At 44.5% G+C, this 22563-nt stretch overlaps 1 protein-coding gene across 5 annotated transcripts in view; it reads right to left on the reverse strand.

The window, feature by feature from the left end:
* The window catches only part of LOC139383358 (protein quaking-A), an 84907-nt gene that overhangs the window by 32444 nt on the left and 29900 nt on the right, over positions 1–22563 (reverse strand). For all 5 annotated transcript variants that reach the window (XM_071127864.1, XM_071127869.1, XM_071127867.1 and 2 more), the window contains exons 3-4: positions 15177–15293; positions 3849–3992 (exon numbers count right to left, since the gene is read on the reverse strand). In XM_071127864.1, coding sequence (XP_070983965.1) covers positions 3849–3992; positions 15177–15293 — 261 coding nt within the window. The remainder of the gene's footprint in view (positions 1–3848; positions 3993–15176; positions 15294–22563) is intronic.

Consider the following 22563-nt stretch of genomic DNA (forward strand, 5'->3'; position numbering starts at 1 on the left):
TTTCTCTGATCTCTTTTGGGAAACACTGCTTTGATCATCCCCTGCCCGCTTTTAGGTACTCACCCCAACCTTCATCCCGAGTGCCAATTAATCTATTCCTCGGTCACTGGGGCAGGAGGATCACACAGTGAATCTAACCAGGTAGCCTTCGACTAGGGTGGCACACAGGACTAGCGCTGAAGCTCTGCAGGGTTAGCAAGTGCAGCAGGCAGTGTTTAGGGCCTTATACCCAGTAGTCATGACATGAGAGCAAGGCTCTGTGGCACTTCAGCATCAATATGGGGTGGAGGGGAGAGGGGAGAGACTGGGGGTGGGTGGCTGGATCAGTGGTATAAATCCACACTTGAAAGAGCAGCTCAATGAAGCTCCACCTCCCATCGTTTGTAGTCTCATCTCCTCAGAGTTTGCAGGCTGTTGAAAAGTTCTCAGGATCAGGGAGCTGCCGCAAGGCAGAATCACTGAACCTTTGCCACTTCCCATCAGCACCCTCTCCTTGCCATTAGGCAAGGTATCTGGCGCGTGGGGTGGTCTAGAGACAAGGGACGGGGTCATAAGAGACATACACCCGTAACACCTTTTCAATATCAGCCAACAAAATCAACTAGAAGTGGGGTTTGGATACCATTTAAATGTAAAACTACCATAAAACAAATATATAGCATACATTTCACCACTAACAAGACAAGGCTAAAATAGCTATTGGCTCAAGGTCAAACTGACAACTGTGGTCTGCGTCTCATCCTTCTGTCAGGACAAGGACCCCAGGCCAGCCTGATGTGGAGCGAAAAGCTTTTCCTTAAAGGAGGACGTCGAAAAGATTGTGACCCCATTTGTTTCCCAAGCGATTTAATAGACGATTTCACACTGTCAAATGTGGAGAAGTTGCCGTTCATTAAAAAGTGAGTCGCAGGATTGAGATTGCCATAGCTTTAATCCAATTAAGGGTAGCACGATAAAGGGAATTTACTGCGCGCCAAGGCTGCCCACCCACCCACAGTGACAATGACAACACTAGAGAGGAGGAGAGCGCGAGCCCCTGGGGGACTTCATGGGGAGATAAACCCCAATGAGCCTGGGAAGCCAGAAGGGGCTATAAAACCTGCTACTAGAACTTTGCTTACGCATGAGAGCATAACGTAGGATACATTTCTGTAGAATCATATTTCTGGTGACACTCCGCTAGACTATAAGCGTGGCTCTTCGCAGCCGATGACTTCAGAGGGGAAGTTAGGGGTGAGCAGCGCATACAGGTGTTTATTCATCTGCCTCAAACTTTGGCTGACCGTGACTTATGCTGAATCACCCATATCACAGTTAGTGCCATCACTCGCCGCAATATCCTCTGGTGGCGTATGCCGGGGAGAGAGGTTTAAAAGCCCCTTCGAAACAGAAACAGTGACAAATGGAGGATAAAGGATTAATCTCAAAACAAGGGAGAAAGTTTTTGAGCCGAGGCTTTATTCGCTGTTGCCATTTTGGACTGAAGCGATTCAAGTGATGCCAGGGCTCTGGTAGAGAGTGCAATCAAACTGCACCAGAGGGCCCCTGCGTGGTGGCGTGTCCATCCTCTGAAATAAACCCGATTACGATTGAGCAGGCCAGGCCTGCTCAGCCTTGGCCCAGTTTCAGGGGGTCAGCGCCCCAGCCACCTCGCCTCCTGACCGGAGGAAATCGGGAGGTGCAGCTGTCCGGCCAGTCTGTTCACCACAGGCAACCAGGCACTGCGGCCACGCAGTCCCCACCTCCCTGACGGCCATCTCCGGACACATGGGAGGAAGTGAACACGGGGAAATATGGTGCTCACACTCACAGGTCACTTACTGTTGTCTGTTTTTACTACTGGTTTGAGATTAAGTGACGCCTTGTTCTAGTCATATCCAGGCAAATCGGCTATAAAGACACGCTTCAGTTTGTTCTAAGTTAATGTTTACAGCTACCTCATTGTAATACAGACCATACATACAATGAACACAAATATAAAAAAGCAACATGTAAAGCGGTTGTCCCATGTTTCATGGGGGGAAGGAAAAAAAACGATAGCAGCTTATTTTTGCTCCAATTTCGCACAAATTGTTTACATCCCCGCTAGTGAGCATTTCTTCTTTGCCAAGATCATCCATCCACCTGACTCGTGTGGCATATCAAGAGGCTGATTAAACAGCATGAGCCTTACAGGTGAACCTTGTGCTGGGAATATAAAAGGCCACCAAAATGTGCAATTTTGTCACAACTATGCCACAGACGTCACAAGTTGAGGGAGCGTGCAATTGTTAACCGCAAGAATATCCACCAGAGCTGTTGCCTTAGAATTTAAATGTTAATTTCTCTACCATAAGCCACCTCAAGTCATTTTATAGAATTTGGCAGTATGTCCAAACAGCTTCTCAACCGCAGAGCACGTATAACCACTGCAGCCTGAGACCTCCATATCTGGCTTCTTCACCTGCAGAATCGTCTGAGACCAGCCACACGGACAGCGGCTGAAACGGCGGGTTTGCACAATCGAAGAATTTCTGCACAAACTGTCAGAAACAGTTTCAAGGGAAGCTCATCTGCATGCTCACCAGAGTCTTAACCGGACTGCAGTTCGACATTTGCTCTGCCAAATTGGTTGTTGATCATTGCTAGACAACCATTTTCAGGTCTTGCCATAGATTTAAGTCAAAAGTGTAACTAGGCCACTCAGGAACATTAACAGTCTTCTTGGTAAGCAACGCCAGTGTAGACTTGGCCTTGTGTTTTAGGTTATTGTCCTGCTGAAAAAGTGAATTCAACTCCTCCCAGTGTCTGGTGGAAAGCAGACAACTATGTTCTCCTCCCAGATTTTGCATGTGCTTAGCTTCATTCCGTTTATTTTTTAGCCTGAAGCTCCCTAGTCCTTAAAGATTACAAGCCACCACCACGTTTGAAATGGATATTTGTGGTATTCAGTAATGTGATGAATTGCATTTTCTCCAAACATAACACTTTGCGTTGAGGACAAAAAGTAATTTTTGTTGCAGTATTACTTTAGTGCCTTGTTGCAAACAGGATGCCCATCTGTCAATTAGGTTACTATTGCACAGTAACTACAATGTAGTTACCATCCTCAGCTCTAGCAAAGCCAAAACATTCTGTAATGTTTTAGCCTCGGTGAAATCCCTGCGAGATTCTCTCCAGCAACTGAACTGGGAAGGACGCCTGTATCTTTGTGGTGACTTGGTGTATTGATACACCATCCAAATTGTAATGAATAACTTCACCATGATCAAAGGGACATTCAATGTCTGCTTTTCAAACTATTACCCATCTACCAAAAGGTGCCCTTCTTTGGGAGGCAATTGGAAAATCTACTTTATCTTTGAATCAGTGTTTTAAATTCACTACGCGACTGAGGGACCTTACAATTATCAGTATGTGTGGAGTACAGATATAAGTATTATATCAGGCAGTAATTCAAAAATCATGTTACTCGGTGAGCAATCAGTGTTGGAGTCCATGAAACTTATTAAGCACATTTTTCCTGAACGAATTTATGCAAAGCGGTTGAATACTTGACAATACATTTTTTTTATTAAAAGCTGAAATGTTAACATAAAAATGTTTATCGATTGTGACATTATGGGGTATTGTTTGTAGGCCAGTGGGGGGGGGGGAATCAAAATTGAATCCATAAATTCAGGCTGTAACAACAAAAATTAGAATAAGTCAATGGATGCGAATACTTTCCGAAGGCACTGTATACACATACGAAAATATAAATGCATCCTTTCCCCTTTTGGAGAAAGCTGGGCCTATTCAAATCATGTACACACTGACTGTGGGCGGAGGTCAGTCAACTGATTAACCCTCGTGGCAGTACTACTCACCGCGGGTACCAGAAGCTTCTTGACCTCCTCCAAGGCTCTCTTCATCTTGATCTCGGAGCGAGTCTGTGTGTCCTCCACCGTGATCAGGACGTGAAGCTCCTCGTTTAGATGCTCCCAGTTGGGCTTGCCTCTGTTCTGTTCCTCCTGTGAAACAAAGAGAAGAGGGAGAGAAGAGAAGAGCGACATGAGTGGATGTGACAAGCTCGGTTAGAGCGCTGCCGTTTTACATGACATAACAAATTTTGCATGCATTGAAGAAACAGACATGGCGGGACACTAGGCAGCAGCGACATGCCCTTTATTCCAGGACAACCCCCTTTATTTGATGCCGACGTCAAAAAGGGTGACAGCTATCCCTGTAGCAATTAATATCCGATGATTATGTACAGTTGAAGTCGGAAGTTTACATACACCTCAGCTTCACAATTCGACATTTAATCACAGTAAAAATTCCCTGTCTTAGGTCAGTTAGGATCACCACTTTTAAGAATGAAAATGTCAGAATGATTTATTTCAGCTTTGTTTCTTTAATCACATTCCAAGTGGGTCAGAAGCTTACATGCACTCAGTATTTGGTAGCATTGACTTTAAATTGTTTAGGCTTGTGTCAAACATTGTGGGTAGCCTTCCACAAGCTTCCCACAATAAGTTGGGTGAATTTTGGCCCATTCCTCCTGACAGAGCTGGTGTAATTGAGTCAGGTTTGTAGGCCTCTTTGTTCGCACATGCTTTTTCAGTTCAGCACACACATTTTCTATAGGCTTGAGGTCAGGGCTTTGTGATGGCCACTCCAATACCTTGACTTTGTTGTCCTTAAGCCATTTTGCCACAACTTTGGAAGTATGCTTGGGGTCATTGTCCATTTGGAAGACCCATTTAATCAGACCAGAGGACATTTCTCCAAAAAGTACAACATTTGTCCCCATGTGCAGTTGCAAACCGTAGTCTGGCTTTATGGCGGTTTTGGAACAGTGGCTTCTTCCTTGCTGAGAGCCTTTCAGGTTGTCGATATAGGACGTTTTACTGTGGATAGATAGTTTGTACCCGTTTCTCCAGCATATTTGCAAGGTCCTTTGCTGTTGTTCTGGGATTGATTTGCACTTTTCACATCAAAGTACGTTCATCTCTAGGAGACAGAACGCATCTCCTTCCTGAGTGGTACGACGGCTACGTGGTCCCATGGTGTTTATACTTGCATACTATTGTTTGTACAGATGAACATGGTACCTTCAGGCATTTGGAAATTGCTCCCAAGGATGAACCAGAATTGGAGGTATACCATTTTTTTCCCTGAGGTCTTGGCTGATTCCTTTAGATTTTCCCATGATGTCAAGCAAAGAGGCACTGAGTGAAGGTAGGCCTTGAAATACATCCACAGGTACACCTCCAATTGACTCAAATGTCAATTAGCCCATCAGAAGCTTCTAAAACCAAGACATTTTCTGGAATTGTCCAAGCTGTTTAAAAGGCACAATCAACTTACTGTACGTAAACTTCTGATCCACTGGAATTGTGATAGTGAATGATAAGTGAATGATAAGTGAAATAATCGAAATAATTTTTCCAACAATTGCTTGTGTCATGCACAAAGTAGATGTTAACTATAGTTTTGGCAAGTCGGTTAGGACAAGAAATTTGGAGTGGTTGAAAGATGAGTTAGTGACTCCAATCTAAAGTGTATGTAAACTTCTGACATCAACTATGTACGTAGCAGGAGTTAATCTGACTAACCTATCCAAAAGGAGACCTACCGTGCTGTCGAACAAAAAAATAACATGGGTGTTTTAACAAAGGGCCCGAGAGAGCCATTTTACCCCTCTCCGAAAGGGGGCCGCTAAGCACTTTGAGGTACTAAATTGAGACGCTGGTGAGCTTAGAAATGTCAGAATGGCCTTTATTCAAAAACCGACGATCAAGTCGCGAGGAGGCCTTCAACACGGCTAAATAGAGGGCCATTTTAAAGAGCACACAATGGGGCCCAGTATTTGACTGGCGAGGCTGAGTGGGGAAATGGAATAGGTCAATTCAAAATGTAAGTCTTCAGACCTGGCTCAAAATCCCCGCACACCTAGCATTTTGAGAGAAGGGAGAGTGGAATATGTCGGAGTAAAATGCAAGGCTCTCCATTCTGACACGCTCTCCCCCATTACCTGGCTTCTTTTGAGACGTTTTCCGACAGCACTGCACCGCACGGAGGGCTCTTAAAAGCTTTGGGTCACACCACCATGGCAGCTTACTGTCGTGTGTGCTTATATGTAGACATATCTGAGCTCACCATTTCCTCTGTGGCTATGAATTGAGGTTCACAATTCGATTCAAACAAAGACTAGACTAACCTCAAACAGCAGACAATAGAGCCTCAGTAGGAATATGAAACACAATAGCTTCAAATCATGTTATGACAAAAGCAGCAGCAGTCTTAAGCTCTCAGAGAACCATCTCTCCCCGAGCTCTATCATGACAACACATTTCAGCATCAAAACACCACCGCCAAATCTCCAAGGCATTTAGGTCACGGTACAAGGAAGAGGGAAAAATCTAGCTTCCAGCTTTGCTTCCCTCTGACTAAAAGCTTAAATTAGGCAGTGTGTGTTAATGCCATCTCGTCAGTTTCCCCCCTCCAACACACACACACACACGTTACCCCTGGTGCTCCTCCGATCACTGCTCATTTGTGAACTAGGCATGGTAATTGAGGTGTCTAATTGCTACCCATGCATTGTGAGGCACGGCGGGAGGTCCACCTGACACTTATTAATATGCGGCTCGGCGCGCGCCGTGCCAAGCCAGAGTCGAGTGGCATGCCGCCGCTTGCCCGCCTCTGCCGAGAGAGACGTTGCCATGACTTTCCCACACAATCTTTTGTCTCTCAAACAAACAGAGCGGGAAAATTAAGTTTAATATTCCTCTCGTGTCCTTCAATTCCACAAGAGAAGGAGGGCATAGTTTTAACAGGCAGAAGCCAAAATTATTTCACAATGGGCTGTTTACTTGTGGCCTATTTTGCAGGCAGCGTGGAGGTGAGTGAAGAGTTTGTGGAGAGACAGACAGGAGATAACTGTCAGTTGGACCGCCCACAACCTCCTCAGAACACCCCGTGGAACTGCACCTGCCACAAATGTAAATCGCCCATTTCTGAGCACTGGTCATTTTGAGGAGCGTGTGTGTGACTGCGGCAGAGAGATGGTGAGTAAGTGAACACTACACAGAGATACAGCCAGAGAGAGCTCCAGTACCGCGGGGATTCACAGTCACACCCCAGGAAGGGCGGAAGCAAGGAAGGCTGAGACCGGTGCGGAGTGCCACTCTCCCACTGTGGCTTGTTGTGAACAAGGTCACAGTGTCCTCAAGAGGAAAAAGTGACAGCATGACAAACGGGGGAGGAAGAGTGGTGGGACGGAGGGGGCAGGGCATGTTGGGATGGCCTTTGAAGAGCGGCGAAATTCTGTTTACTGACATCGGAAACCAGCTGAGAGAGAACTGCCAAGTAATCGAGTTGGCCAAAATATTAACGTTAAAAAGGGAATGAAAAAAAAAACAATTACTTGCTTGTGTGGTGCCCCGAACCTCAAGCTTAGCGGGGCTAAGCTTGAACTCAATAAATCCTCGACCAAGGTTATACTCTCAACACTGAAAACGCCACATGGAAAAGAGGCCACGGAAATAGCTGACCATATGTCCAGTGTAATTTGACCTGCCCCTTCTTGTTTGTTATATTGGAAGAGGAAAGTTCCACAGCCCTCGACAGGGGTAGCTCGCGTGGTCAGCTGGTGCTAGATTTAATCTGGGCGAGTCTACAATTACTATTTATATCAACACGGTGCCAGAATGCACATTTCACAGCTAAGCGACTGTCTCAAACCAGCTGTCCCCCTCTCGCCCAGTCCCCAAGGGCTCCTCGATGGCACTTCTTAGCCATGGGGTGGATGCACTTCAGTCGCAAATGCCACCGGGCCAAAAGGGACTTGGAAACAGAGGGCAAGACAGAAGAAAGTAAGGCTAGCTATGCCTGGAACAAAGGAGTTGGGTTGGTCCACGAAATGGGATATTACATTAAGTACAAATTGTGCACCAATACTGAATTTTAAAAGCCTGTTAAATAAAATGAAGTGCCATTTAATATAGACCACATGGAGAATTCTATAAACGTGTTTTTTTATATGAATAATGGCTTAGTAAGTGCCAACATTCTGCATTTTGACATCCCTCACTTCTAGGTAGATTTTCACCCATTTAATCCCAACATTTCTTCAACCACCATTTAATGTTGTGCTGTATACTGAAACATCTTCCGATAAAAAAACTGCTCGGTACTAGAATGTGTGTCTCAAGGATCAAGTCTCAGCCTAGTCGATGTCCCCCTTTATAGCATGAGTGGACCGTGCCTGCTTCACTTAGCCTGCACGGGGAGCCTAAGTCTGGGCCGCATCATGTTCACTCCCCATTCATGCTGAACGTGTTAAAACACTAATAAGACTTGGCATGTAGAATCTGCTCGCCAAACAAAATATCCATACTGGCTAGAACACTTTACAATGCAAGAAGGTACCAGTAGCTTCCAGATTTGTACGCCACCTTTCCATGTTCGCTTACAGCTGAAGCTTGATTCAATTCACTACCCTAGAACTTCGTTAGAAACAACATTTGCCGATTGATTTTAAATGAATGCAGTTTTGGTGACAGTCTCACCCAAATATCTCTTGCCTCAGCGAACTTTGCTCGTGAACTACATCCTTACCGGTTAACTTCTTTGGGATAGGGGGCAGTATTTACCACGTCCGGATGAAAAGCATGCCCAGAGTAAACTGCCTGCTACTCAGGCCCAGAAGCTAGGGTATGCATATTATTAAAATATTTGGATAGAAAACTGATGTTTCTAAAACTGTTTGAATGATGTCTGTGTGTGTATAACAGAAATCATATGGCAGGTGAAAACCTGAGAAAAATCCAAGTCGGAAATCTGAGGTTTGTAGTTAAGTGATTGCCTGTCCAATATACAGTGTGAATGGGGTCAGATTGCACTTCCTAAGGCTTCCACTAGATGTCAACAGTCTTTAGAATGTTGTTTCAGGCTTCTTTTGTGAAGGGGGGCGAATAATACCAGTCACAGTAGATGCCTAAGCTGAAAGCTTAGGAACTTTGACTTTGTCTGGACTTTGGTGAACTAAATGCGCAAACAAAAGGAGGTATTTGGACATAAATATGGACTTTACCGAACAAAGCAAACATTTGTGGAACTGGGATTCCTGGGAGTGCATTCCGATGAAGATCAAAGGTAAGTGAATATTTATAATGCTATTTCTGACTTTTGTTTACTCCACAACATGGCCTGTATCTGTATGGCTTGTTTTAGTGGCTGAGCGCTGTACTCAGATTAATAGCATGGTGTGCTTTTGCCGTAAAGCTTTCTTGAAATCCGACGGCAGTTGCATTGAGAAGTTTCTTTAACTTCTTGGTGACAGGGGGCAGTATTTTCACGGCCGGATGAAATGCATGACCAAATTCAACTGCCTGCTACTCATCCCAAGAAGATATGCATATTAGTAGATTTGGATAGAAAACACACTGAAGTATCTAAAACTCTTTGAATCATGTCTGTGTATAACAGAACTTATGTAGCAGGCGAAAACCCTGAGGACAAACCATTCAGATGTATTTTTTTGGGTCACTTTTCAATGGGTTTTCAGTGGGAATCCAGACTTGCAGTTCCTATCGCTTCCACTGGATGTCAACAGTCTTTAGAAATTGGTTGAGGTTTTTCCTTTGTGTAATGAAGTACGGCCATCTTGAACGAGGGTCACTTGAAGTGTACTGTTAGATAGAGGCACGTGACCAGAAAGCAAGCTTCAGATTGTTTTCCTCCAGTTTTGAACACAGATCATCCAGTCTTCAATTTTACCGATTATTTACGTAAAAAAAAAATATATATATATATAATTTTACCGATTATTTACGTAAAAAAAAAAAATATATATATATATATATAATTTTACCGATTATTTACGTAAAAAAAAAAAATATATATATATATATATAATTTTACCGATTATTTACGTAAAAAAAATGTATATATATATATATATAATTTTACCGATTATTTACGTTAAAAAAAAATTATACATATATACATACATACATACATACATACATACATACATACATACATACATACACAAAATAGTATTACAAAAGTAGTTACAAAAGTTTACAGGTAACTTGAGATATTTTGTAGTCACATTGAGCAAGTTGGAACCAGTGTTTTCCTGGATCAAACGCTCCAAATAAATGGACAATTTGGATATATAGACGGAACTAAACAAAAGGACCATTTGATGTTTATGGGACATATTGGAGTGCCAACGAAAGAAGCTTGTCAAAGGCATGATTTATATTTCTGCGTTGTGTCGCGCCTGCAGGGTTGAAATATGGTTTCTTTGTTTACCGAGGTGCTATCCTCAGATAATAACATCGTTTGCTTTCGCCGAAAAGCCATTTTGAAATCTGACATGTTGGCTGGATTCACAATAAGTGTACCTTTAATTTGCTCTTGCATGTGTGATTTAATGAACGTTTGATTATTTGAATTTTCGCTCTGCATTTTCCCTGGCTTTTGGCCAGGTGGGACGCTTGCTTATACCAAAGTCAAATTGATTGTATAATCAATGCATTTGTGCATGACAGTCTCTGAAAAGTTAACTTATTGAATTATATTTATCTGAAGATGCACAACGATTAAACAGAGCAGTAGCAGAGTTTGTCTGGATCAAGTATCATTGTGTTTTATACACGTCCCCACTATGATGTTTGAATAATGCTGAAAATGATAATGCCCTTTTAGTGTAAGCCGTTTGAAAAGGCCGCCTGAAATTTGCCTGTTTTGGTGCGATGGAGTTCTGGCCTGCCTGCAGACAAAAATTAGTTAGACGAATAAGAAAGCAGTCCAAATCTGCCAATAACAGCTAGTTTTCCCCTCCTCTCAGTCCACTCCGAGACAGTAGTAGCAAAATTCTTGCTTGGAAATTGCTCTTTGATAAGAAGCCACTTGCTTCTACTGACCATTTTAGTTGAAAACAAAATCATATTAAAAAAGGTACTTAAATTGTTACCCAGAAACGATTTGATAAAGAGAACGGCTGCATTGGACCTTTAACAAGAAATTAATTGTGAAGCTTGCACACAAGCTTCAATTCCCTTGTCACAGGGGGATTTATGGCTGACTTATGAAATTGTCAATCCTGTTAGTTATACATGTTACTTTATTTGGCACCTCAAGTCTTTTTTTTTTTTAATTCTCTTGCAATGGGAACACATGTTTATTCATTTGAACGTGTGCTCTTTATGACAGCATGTTGAAATCAAATTTGACCAAGTCAGACTTCTCAAAAAGCACCAAATTGGTGAAACAAACCAGCCATACTTATGTTTAACTTCTTTGGCATACTGGTCATTGTTCAGAAGTTCAGATGACTGACGTTCCCAAAGTAAACTACCTGTTACTCAGGCCCAGAAGCAAGGATAAGCATATAATTGGTAGCATTGGATAGACAACACTGAAGTTTCTAAAATAATGATCATTTAATTATGATTACCAGAGGAAAATCCATCCAGAATTTTTTTTTTGTTGTCGTCACAGGCCATTTCAATGCTAGCCTATGGGATATACAAATAGATAGGAACTGCAATCAAACAGAGGAAGAGCTGCAAAGGTAGGTGATTTATTTCATCGACATTTGTGATTTTGTGACGCCTGTGCTGCTTGAAAAAAGTATTTTATGTGGGGGCGCCGTCCTCAGATAATTGCATGGTATGCTTTCGCCGTAAAGCCTTTTAGAAATCTGACAACGCGGTTGGATTAACAAGAAGTTAAGCTTTTAAATGATCTATGACACTTGTATTTTCATGAATGTTTAATATTAAGATTTTTGTATTTCGCTCTGAAGTTTCACTGGATGTTGTCGTAGGTGTCCCGCTAGCGGTTCATGCGCCCTAACAGGTTTAAGGAGCCCTTTCAAAAGGGGAACTAAGTTGAAGCGCTTATAAATTACATCACAGTCCCAACTGCTTTTGCCATGTCCAAGCGCTTCTGAATTCCACCTCCATCTTTTCCAAGACAACATTTCTCCACAGTTCCTAAAGCACTAGAAGGAACTGCAGTCTAAAAGCTCTCATACAAGCTTCATAAAGCATGAGTAAGCATTGGTTGAATCAAGATGTATCTGGGAAGAGTCACCTCAAAGTCTGTACAACAATCCAAGTGTGCTTGCAGTGCCAAATGTCCAATCATATCAATTGCCAATCCAGGCGTTGAAATTCTGGCCATTGCACTGACGTTATTCCCAACTTCGAACTCAATAGAGCATTCTGCTGAGAATTGCAACACCTCCTACAGAAAGGCCATTGCAGTGAGCCGCATCTGAAGACATGGTTAGAGGCAACTACAATCTAAGCCCTGAAATTTTATTTTAAACACAAAGTTGGTATTTTCACAACCACCTTCAAAAAAGGCACAGTTCTCCAGGAGTTGGGTTGTGATCATAGTAGCGTGAACACATTGTCTCCAGTGGTTGATGTCTCCAGCACATAAGATCTTTTTTCCCTGTGTTTGCAGAGGTCCCCCGTGATTTAGGCCTTGTTTGATCAGAAGACAGAGCATCGCCTGAGGGACAGGTAATATCCTCTGTATCCCCTGTCTGCACTGCCACATCAAGGCTCAGAGACATGGAGGTGGGGGGGTGGGGACAGGGTGGTGACTTAAGACAGCTGACAGAGGCGTCTCATTATTGTGACTGGGCGATAAACTTAGCATTGCCTTTTTAAAAGGTTTGGGCTATCAAGTGCACAATTACCCAATCTGTACAATTTCTAACATCAGAGGCCTGTGGGGGTGGACCGAACAGAGCGGAAGTCAATATGCATGGAGCTCAGAATTTTGGCTAGTTGGTGCACACGTCTAATTGACTTCAGTGGTATTTATGTGGTCTTGTAGTAGTTGTCATTTGAACAACTTTAAATAGATGTTGACCTACGTGCATAGGCATCCACCAGAACCGGAGTTTCTTGAATAAGCCCCAGCGACAGCCTGCCACCTCAAACAGCCCAGCCCCAGCGGCATCCCTGGGGCTCCAGTTCCCTGCATCCATGGCTCAATTTCTTTCACATTAACTCACACACACACACACACACACACACACCCCCCCTCCCCCCCCCGCTAGCTCTGTCACATACTGCCCCCCATTGCTCCAGCCACTGGTGGGCTGGGCCTGCCCCTGGAGGGAGCTGCAAACTGAATTATTGAGAGCTGAAAACGGTAGGGTAATGGCTCCTGAATAAACAGACTGCATTATCCCCTGCTGCCTCTGTTTCCAGGGAAGTTTGGGAGAACACAGGGCAGTTCAGGGAGGGGAAACTACAGCTGGCTGACAGAGGGAAGGTGTCCTTGGTTATGAGGGAAGAATGCTCTCCCGTGTGGTACTGTTAGTGGCAGTGCTAGGGGTGACAAGAGCTGGAGGGTCTAATTAATTTAAACACTTATTTTCAGGTAAGTTGATTGAAAACACATTCATATAGCTACACCAAGGGGAAGTGTTGCCTTCTCTGCCTCCCATACCTACTACCCCATTCTCACCCCTGTGTGAGCCCCAGTCAATTTTTACCTCTGACATTGTCCATTTCTGGGACAGAAATAAAATCAAACTTACGAGGCATAATCTATATTAATATTTTGTTACTCCATTTTATATTGCACTCTTAAAAGCATCACCCTTGTCTTTTCCAGAAACATATTTATTAGAGGCAGTTAAGACTGCTGGTCCGTTTATCGGCCTGTAATTGCAGCGAGCATCAGACAGGTCTCAGGGCCATAGAAAGACAAATGAAGGGAGATAAGGTTTGATGACCCATGGTAGCTTAAGATTATAAAAGTAATCAGATGAGCTGCGAGGAGCAGTCATCTAAATGAGGTGTGCGTTGGCATTTGCGTGTAAAACCTCTAATGCACAAATCGAATTCTGAAAAAAGATCAGAATTAGCACACACAAAAACTAACCAGCGCTGTGATAATGAACAGACGCCAAGGGAGATTAAAATAAAATGGAAAACAAGCCAAGAATGAGGGTGGTGTTAAAGAAAGATGCAAGTTATCCACCCCTAGAGCTGTAAACTGGAGCTTCTAGGAGTGAGGCTCCGGTGGGAATCCTTGTGCATTCTCCCATTGTTGCTTTCTGCTGCTGCCCCTCTTCCAGCGAAGCAGCAGAGCCTCCAGGCAGGCAGGTCCTTCTCCCGCCTTACTTATGCAAATGCATGCAATGTAGCCCTGCTGCCTAACAAATTAACTACACTGAGGCGGCAGATGAAGAGAGGGGGGAAAGGAACCAAACCAGCCAAAAGAACACATCTGGCTACGAAATAATGTGCTGTTGCATTGTCAATGTTGTGAAAGGTGTCGTAGAAATGGTTGGCTTTTGCTTTCAAAATATCTCAGAAATGTCTCAGACTATAAGGAGGCAGCTAAGTCAAGTCACGTATGAAAAGTGAAGAATTCCACAGTGGTTACATCAAAACTAAGTAGTAACAGTGATAGATCAGCCTAACGTTGTGTTTGACCCTTCCTCTAGTTGGGTTGCTGCCATATATCCAGGATATGGCAGATCAACTATATTCAGCCGAGGGCCAAATTCGCAAGGGTATGATCAGGGGGCAGAAACAATTACCAATCATTTGTAGAATACAAATTGACAGCAAGAAACAAAAACAGATATATTTGACAAAAATATTTTTAAACCTTGCTTACATTTGTTTACGGTCACCTCTTATGCGCAGGAATACTTTGGAAAAGATTTCCACAACGGAGCCGATTTGCTGGTGTTTTTACAGTCTTATGTCCAACAAATTAAAAAATATGATTTTGTTTGTCAGAACTTGCGGGAGGTGGGTAAATAAAATCAGTTGGGCAACCCTGGTTTGAGAAGAGGACAAGAAGTGCCCTTTTAGAAATCCAAACAGCTCTGAACCACACCGTGGCCAAGCCCAGAATAGACCCAGCACTTTGCCCGGGCCTGCCCTTGTCACTTTAGAGGGCACTTTCCATCGAGAAGCCTTTCCATAACCTAGAGTCAAGTATCTTTTACGCTTTATGTAGGCTGTATCGTTAGCTTGTGGGCTATAGCTCAAAATTACTGGGGGGGGGGCATGGCTAACCACCTCACGCGTTGAGTAACTAATCAAAATGGCTGTTCTACAACAAGCTGGTTGGAAGTGAGTCTTAAATCCGAGTCTGTTCTTGCAAAAAAAGTTAAGGGGGGAAAGGAGCAAATAAACCAATGAGCTCACCTTCTTTCTGTCTCTCATGGAGCTCTTTCCTCGCACCATGATTTTGCATCCAGTTTCTGCTTCCAGTTGTTTGGCGGTGAGTCCGCGAGGCCCCAGGATTCTGCCCACAAAGTTGTACTGCAGAGAGGGGGAAGAAAAACGTTACAGGTACAAAGAGTATTTCACATTTAGACCGCAGTGTAGATAATCACTTGCACACTATAAATAATGTGTCATGTGACAGCCTACTTATCTGAAATCATGTGATACTTAGGACTCATAGGCCGCAGACCAAAAAATGTTTTAACCCCTCAGCCCTTGCGCTACCCACTTTCCCTTGGGGGAATCCCCGTCGAAAACGGATGCAGTTTTATTGGCATCTTAAGTGGAGGTCCAATTCACCAATGTTGCCCCCCTCGGCCCTCAATTTAGCTCAAAGGAGCGAGTGAACAACTTGTCACTTGCGGGGCAGATATGACCCACAATTCGATGCAAACTGTGGTGACATGTCAAACTCGTAACCATGAAGTGTCAAATGTAATCAACAGGGCTGCATTTTCAGCATGTCAGAAAAGTATGAAGCTAGCTTCCTAAACAAACTAAATACAAATCTACAGATTTTAGCATTGGCAAATTAGCTTAGTCTCGTAGTGAGGAGCCTATACAACATTGCTAGGTTCATAAACATTTTTTGCAATAAAATCACCAAACTATCTAGCTACCTGACAGGAGTGCTAGCTAGATACTTTAGCTTACTGGGTACATTAATAGCTTTTGGTTGGTTGTTTTTAAGCTCAGATTCAAGATTTCCACCAAGGACGTCTCTTCTTCAATCATCACTCCCCCTCGCTCGGCAAGGATGTAACTATGTAAAACGTCATTCATGGGCTGAGGGTTTATGGCCAAGGGTAGTCTACTTTTGAGTTCGAAACGCAGACAGAATTGTTCAAACACTCATTTAATAAGCTTCAGTCAATCTCTTTTGCTCTGCTCTTCCATTGCGCTCAACATGTGATATCGGTTCATTGCTACCATGACAGCAGTTTCCAGACAACAAGTAAACAGTGTGACCCTTCTTTTTCCTGGCCTAATATAAAAACGGAATAAATTCAAGAGCACAGGTACAAGTCTCACGTTCCCGATGGTGCGCCCTGCTGCCTCGCAAATATTACGGAACCACACTGGGCTCGCCAGAAAGCAGGCTGAAAATGAATTATTTGAGGGGAAAATAGAAATGAAACTACTTTCAGGGAATTATGGGGGGGGAGTGAGGAGGTGAAGGCTCTGCTCGACAATTTTCTTATCGAGGCCCTTTCACTCGTGAGTGGCTTTGCGGCTTTGTACCAAAGGGAACGTATTTACAGACGTAATCCTCTCCACTTGAAACTGGTTTCCACTAGGATAAAGGAACAATGTCAAAAATAATCCACAACAATTTTTTGCCGAAACAAAAACAGAAGAATGGGTAGAGAAGGCAAGACAGTTGAAAATGTAAACAAACTGGGCATGTTTACCACATGCAGTGCTAAGCTGAGAACGTGACTGGTATGAGATCCATAACTCTATTCAGAGGGGCATTTATCATACAAAAGTCCTAGATCTGTTCAATGGTCCTATCAGCACTAAGTTATGGTTGGCACAATTTTATTAGGTATGAAATCCATGCTTACTAATTTCTAAAATCAAATGAAGTCCACAAGGCCAGCATTGTGCACATACGAGAGACATGTTGTAGTCATTCTAGGAGTTGCCTACTAACAAAGGCCTAACCTTTCCTTACCAGACCCTTTGCTTCCCTGTGGATTACGTTACTGTGGAGCTGACGAAGACAAGCGGGCAGGCTAGGCCAAAGTCTGGTGTGGGGGTGGTGACGGCAGGGCACCGGTTCTCCTGCTCCCTCTAGTCACCCAGTAGAGAATTTAGCGATAAACTCTGGCTGTGTTCCGATCCCCCTGCCCCTTTAGGCAGCGGAGGAGCAAAATGTCGGTCTGCATCACGCGGGAAGCAGAAGGCGACAAGAGGACTAGCACCCAGGCACAGCCTCGACCCACGGTCGGCCACCAACGGCCTTCTGCCATCAGTCTAGCATCAGGAGCACACGCTCATAGACAAGAGGCGACAGAAGCAAGGTCCCTGGGTGAAGCATAACCTTTAAAAGCTAGCTAGTGCGCCCAAGCTTACTCTGTCATAAGATAAGAAAATAGCTAGAGCTAATGTCTTTGACAGTGCACACTGCATGATAATTCACACCGCCTGTCAGCATGGCTATGGATATTTAAGGTCAGACGAGCTCCGTGTTTATCAAACCCCAGCCAGTGACACAAATAATGCTTGCGTGGTATACTATAAATTACTGGCCAATTACTCTGCTATATATGTTTATTTGAAGACATAGCCAGAGAAACCCACACTAGCAGCTCTAATCCCCATGTGAGGAGAGTCGGTTTTGAAAGGAGTTCCTATAGTGATAGGAAATTTCCTTTTTGCCATGGATCGCTCTGCAACTGCTCTCAAGATAGAAGTGAATTCTCCCTTGCTATGAATATGTTGATGCTGATTGTACATGACAGAGCAGGGGCTTGCTGGAAAGTGGGGGAATTGCTCACTTTGAACACTGGGACAAGACAGGAATTACCACCACAAGGGGCAGGGCAAGACCCACCCAAAGTTGAGCCAGTTTATCTAATGGCTTTAAAAATACACCCCTTTGACATGCATGATAAGTGGTTCAAGGACATAGGGTTGTGGAGGTTGGGGGGACAGATCTATTGAGGGATGGGGTCTTTTCAGTATCCCCCCAGCAGCAGCCATGTTTGGTGATGGCAACCGTTGTGACCGAGAAAGGAGGGAGCAGGCGTCTGGCCAAGCTGTTAACGCACCCTCCACTCCAGGTAAATTCAGCGCTGCTCATAAACGCAGGGCCACAAACGTCTAGGACAGAAATACGATACGCAGCACATAATTCAACAGCATAGAGGAGAAAGCAGTGCTTTGACAAACAGGGGACTTGATATCAAAAGTCCACATGTGCAAGAATTGTCCCCATATGGCGTTGTAAACAACCCTCTTTAATCACCCCTTATTGCTCATCGTGGAACAGAGTCTATGCTGCAGCAAAGATTCTACATTTTTCCCCTCAGGTGGTAACATTTAAAAATGTTGTCATTTTGCAGACTTATCTAGAGCGAATGCATACATCTTTATATTGGTCCCCCGTGGGAATCGAACCCATTACCCTGGCATTGCAAGTGCCATGCTCTACCAACTGAGGTAACCACCCTCATAAGCCATTGGAATGTATAAAATACAAAAAGCTAAAATGTGTGACCTATCAGAGAGGCGTTACAGTTCCAAGACCTGCCAGGAAGTCACTACCCGCCCTTCCCTTCTAAAATAAAGCGGTTGTGTTCTAAAATGAGTCAGAGGCTGTGCCAGGAAATCCGGCCATTCTAAACCAAAAATACACGGGGAAGGGGGGGGGTCATGTTGGCCAAAGGTCACGCTACCAGCTTCATCCCCCTGTCCCCTTGAATTGTCAGAAAGGGGCACTTAACTCTGGCGAAGGTTTGGTGGCATGCAAGGAACGTTTGGCTAAACAAGTCAGTATGTGTGCAGGTGTCACGTCATCCCTTTCAACAATCAAACATGGCTGACAACTGGTAGCTATGGCCACAGGGCGGTACTATAACAAGACAACGTCCATCTAGTTAAAGCACATGGTAAATATGAGCAGCTCCAACAGCCAGGCTGACTAACCAACCATATAATCAGCATCCATCAATTCTGTCAATCACTGGACAGAAACCGATTTGATTTCCAGCAGTGACTGTACAAATTGCAAATGCAGGCTATGAACCTCCATCCCGCCACCTCCTCATCTCTTTTTTGTATCTGTTGAATGAAATGCATGCATAAGCGATCTATTTATTTTGCAAACTCAACAAGAACTCCGCTGGCTCTCTGCGGAGGCCGTTCACAGAGCAGCCAATTCCCTTTCCTAATTTAAGGCATTAGGAGATTAGAGACACTGGGACCTTTCGCCACCAGTTTCTCTCCCTGACTTTCATCTCAGTTTCCTCCAGACCCTGCGAATCAACACTCACAGCCACCGCCCTCCCCCCTGCCTGGGCCCCCACTTCCGAGGGCCTCCCAGGACGGGGGCTTAGAGTGACATTAAAAGGGGCTTTGTTTACCCCCCTTATCGGCACTCAGCAGGCGGAGGGGGCTGACCGGGGGCGAGGAGAGAAACTCCTTGGGTACGCCCCGCTCTTCGCTCTGAAGTTGTCTGGCTCCCCTGGGCCCCAAAGCAGGGAGCAGGCGGGTTACCAATTTAAGGACGTATACAATGTAAAAATATTTGCCAGCCTCAACCGCAGCTCTGGATAAGGAAGTTGAAAATTATTATTCTTTTTTTTAAACTTGTTAGTGGCAATGTGCCTCACTGAGTGTATGGGGGGGGGGGGGGGGGGGGGGGGTAGCAGGGATGAGAACAAATAATTATCTTAGGCCCATTGTGTAAATGAGCGACCCTTTTCATACAGTGAGAGCGCAACAAGAATGCCTACCTACGGCACCGCACAGAGTTGCGACATGTTTCCCTGGGACACCCTGGGTTATTGTGCCACATATCCATATTGCCCGGTTCCTTTTACCAGGGGAGATGAGTATGGTCTGTTGGAACACATTTACATTGCAGAACATGACTGCAACCTCTCCCCATGCACTGTAGACATGTCTCTCAGCGGCATGACTGGCAAACTCAAAGCAGAAGTGACCTTCAAACCACAGAGGATATCCCCCCCCCCTCTCTCTTGCTGCTCTCCTAATAACACTCCTTGTACATAGGAGCCCTACCAAGCAGAGGTCTTGCAGGTACACAACACACTATTTGCTGCGCATATATGGTAGCACACCAGACAGGGCTGTATACTTTCACCTCTACTCAACCCCAACAAAGTCCACTCCCACCTGCTGTTCTGACAGCGTCTGCAACTCAGACCTTTCTTCCCTGTGCTGCATCACATCCAGACCTCCCTTTGAATTTCTGTCCCCCCCCCCCCCAATCCCTCACTAGAATAAATCAATACTCTTACTACTGTACATGCCGTCTCCCAGGTGACATTTGGGGTTTATCATTAATTAATCAGTGGCTGAACACTAGCTGGCGTATCATTCAATGAATCCGTTTTTCACCTTTGCTATGCTCCGCCCCCCCCCCCCCCCCCCCCCCATCAGACAGACAGGAGAGGGGGAGAACAAGTGATTGGAGCACTGCGCTGCCCATTACTAATTAACCTCCGTCAAATAGCAGTGCCTGGGAACATCTGGAGGGTTCTTGTTCTCCAACCCAGACCCAGGGCATGTCTCACACGGGACTGGTGCCACCAGGGCTAACAAATTAGCCCCCTCTGCTCTACCTGGGTCATGTTCAGTAGGGCACAAAAATAGAAAACTTTCCAAAAGCAGTGAGGTAACTATCTGAACTTGTCCAATAACTTTGCTTGGTTGTAGAAAGTTTTGCTACCACGTGCTTTAAAATGAACACAACCCTGGGCAAGGGGGACTAGGATGGGATGGGTAATTGTACTGGGATAGCAGTTGCAGTGGTCCGAGATTAATTCCCAGAATAAGATTGTACCCTCAGTCTGGAGGGAGGATGGCTGGAGAAGCAAGCAAGAGGGAAAATGTGACCAGGTACTAGACTTGTGAAATGTTCACATCAAAGCACACATTTAGCACCTAATCAGCTTGCCTTTGATACATTTGTTTGGGGGGGGGGGGGTATATGGGGTTGCAGCAGAGGAAATGGGCCAAGTTGCAAGGGGGTGGGTGGGTGGGGGGAGGAAAATGGAGGATTGGCGCAGAAGGCAAAGTTCATGGACTAATATGCAAAGAGGCAGAAAAATCTCAATAACTGTTCATCAGAGCATCGAGTTAATCAGCATAAGTCAATCACGAACCCTCAGACGAGGCTGAGTGCACGCGCGTCAAGTCGCAGAGCATATACTGTGCAGACGATACAGCCCAATCGCCATCAGCAAATCACATATTCAAATAAGTTTAGTCAGTTCCTTTAATTGGGTTTACACTAAATTCAGACTGTGCTTGCGGAGCTAAACAGGATCAGAACAAATATGATTATTTTTTTCTCTATCTGGGATGCCCCTGAATGGATTTCAAACTCTTTCCAGAAGACAAAAACCACTGACAGTCAATGCAATATTACACTGTACAAGCATATTGCACTGGTATGATTTCTGTATGTAGATTGTTACTGACAGGCTGGGTGTGAATGGAGCATATAAGGCCGTGTGTGTGTGTGTGAGAGAATGTGTGTCGGCCAAGGGTAAGTGAATGAGTGTGCTTGCTGATCGCCTTCCGACAGCAGTCGCGGTTTGGATGTTTAATCCACCCGCCACAGGTCAATTACTGATGTTTGATCCCTCATGAAGAACCTGCTTGTTTTACACTTCATTCTCACTAGTCTACACCACAGGGAAAATGCATACACAGATCTGGATCCACATTCATCGCAACATCCTTTGACTCTTCCCTCTCTTTTCATCAGGCCTTCTCTGATCAACAAACTAATCCACTACAACCAGACTTAAATCATGTTTGGCCTGTGACAGATCATAGGCTTTAGGTAGAGTACAGAAATCCTCAATAATTTCCATGCTCATCAGAAAAAAAATCAGCCCATCTCCAGCTCCATTAGTGTGGTGTGTGGCCATGTCTAATGACATGTTTCCCACGGGGGCCTGCTTAATTACTTTCTCTGTGGAGGGACCTGGCCCAGGGTCAGTGCACTAGACCGTCTACAACACGCTCCCTTCTTTCCTAACTTCTTTACCTCTGATGAAATCACCTTCTCACACACTGTGGCTACGACTCAAATAAACGTGTAAGTGAAAAGGTCGCCTTCAGACCCTATACTACAGCTAATAGACGTTAAACATTTTATGAACAACAAAAAAATACCCACGGGTCAAAAATGGAGGTGAGCGTAATACAATCCCACTAGCCCCTGCTGGGTTGTGAAGACCTGCTGGTTTGTAGAGAAGACAACGGAGCCGAAATGGCAGTGGGACCTCGACTGATCATTATGGCTGACGGGGAGAGTGGTACGCCAGACGAGGGTAAACGGAAATGCGTTCGTCACTCTGGGTAAAAAAAAGGACGCCAACTTGTCGCAGCGCTCACCCAATGACACAGGGGTGGGTGTTGCTGCAGGCTTCTTGCCCACCTGCCAAAAGAATGTGTCCACAGTGGCCTTTAATGTCCCTAGCAGCGGCGATCGCTGAAGTGTAAAAAAATAAATAATCAGCTCTGCACACAGAAATTAACTAGATATGACACTGGCACTGTATTTTGCATTATTTCACTCAGGCTCACTCAGAGCCTTTCC

Source organism: Oncorhynchus clarkii, chromosome 25 (genome assembly GCF_045791955.1).
Source record: "Oncorhynchus clarkii lewisi isolate Uvic-CL-2024 chromosome 25, UVic_Ocla_1.0, whole genome shotgun sequence".
NCBI lineage: Eukaryota > Metazoa > Chordata > Actinopteri > Salmoniformes > Salmonidae > Oncorhynchus > Oncorhynchus clarkii.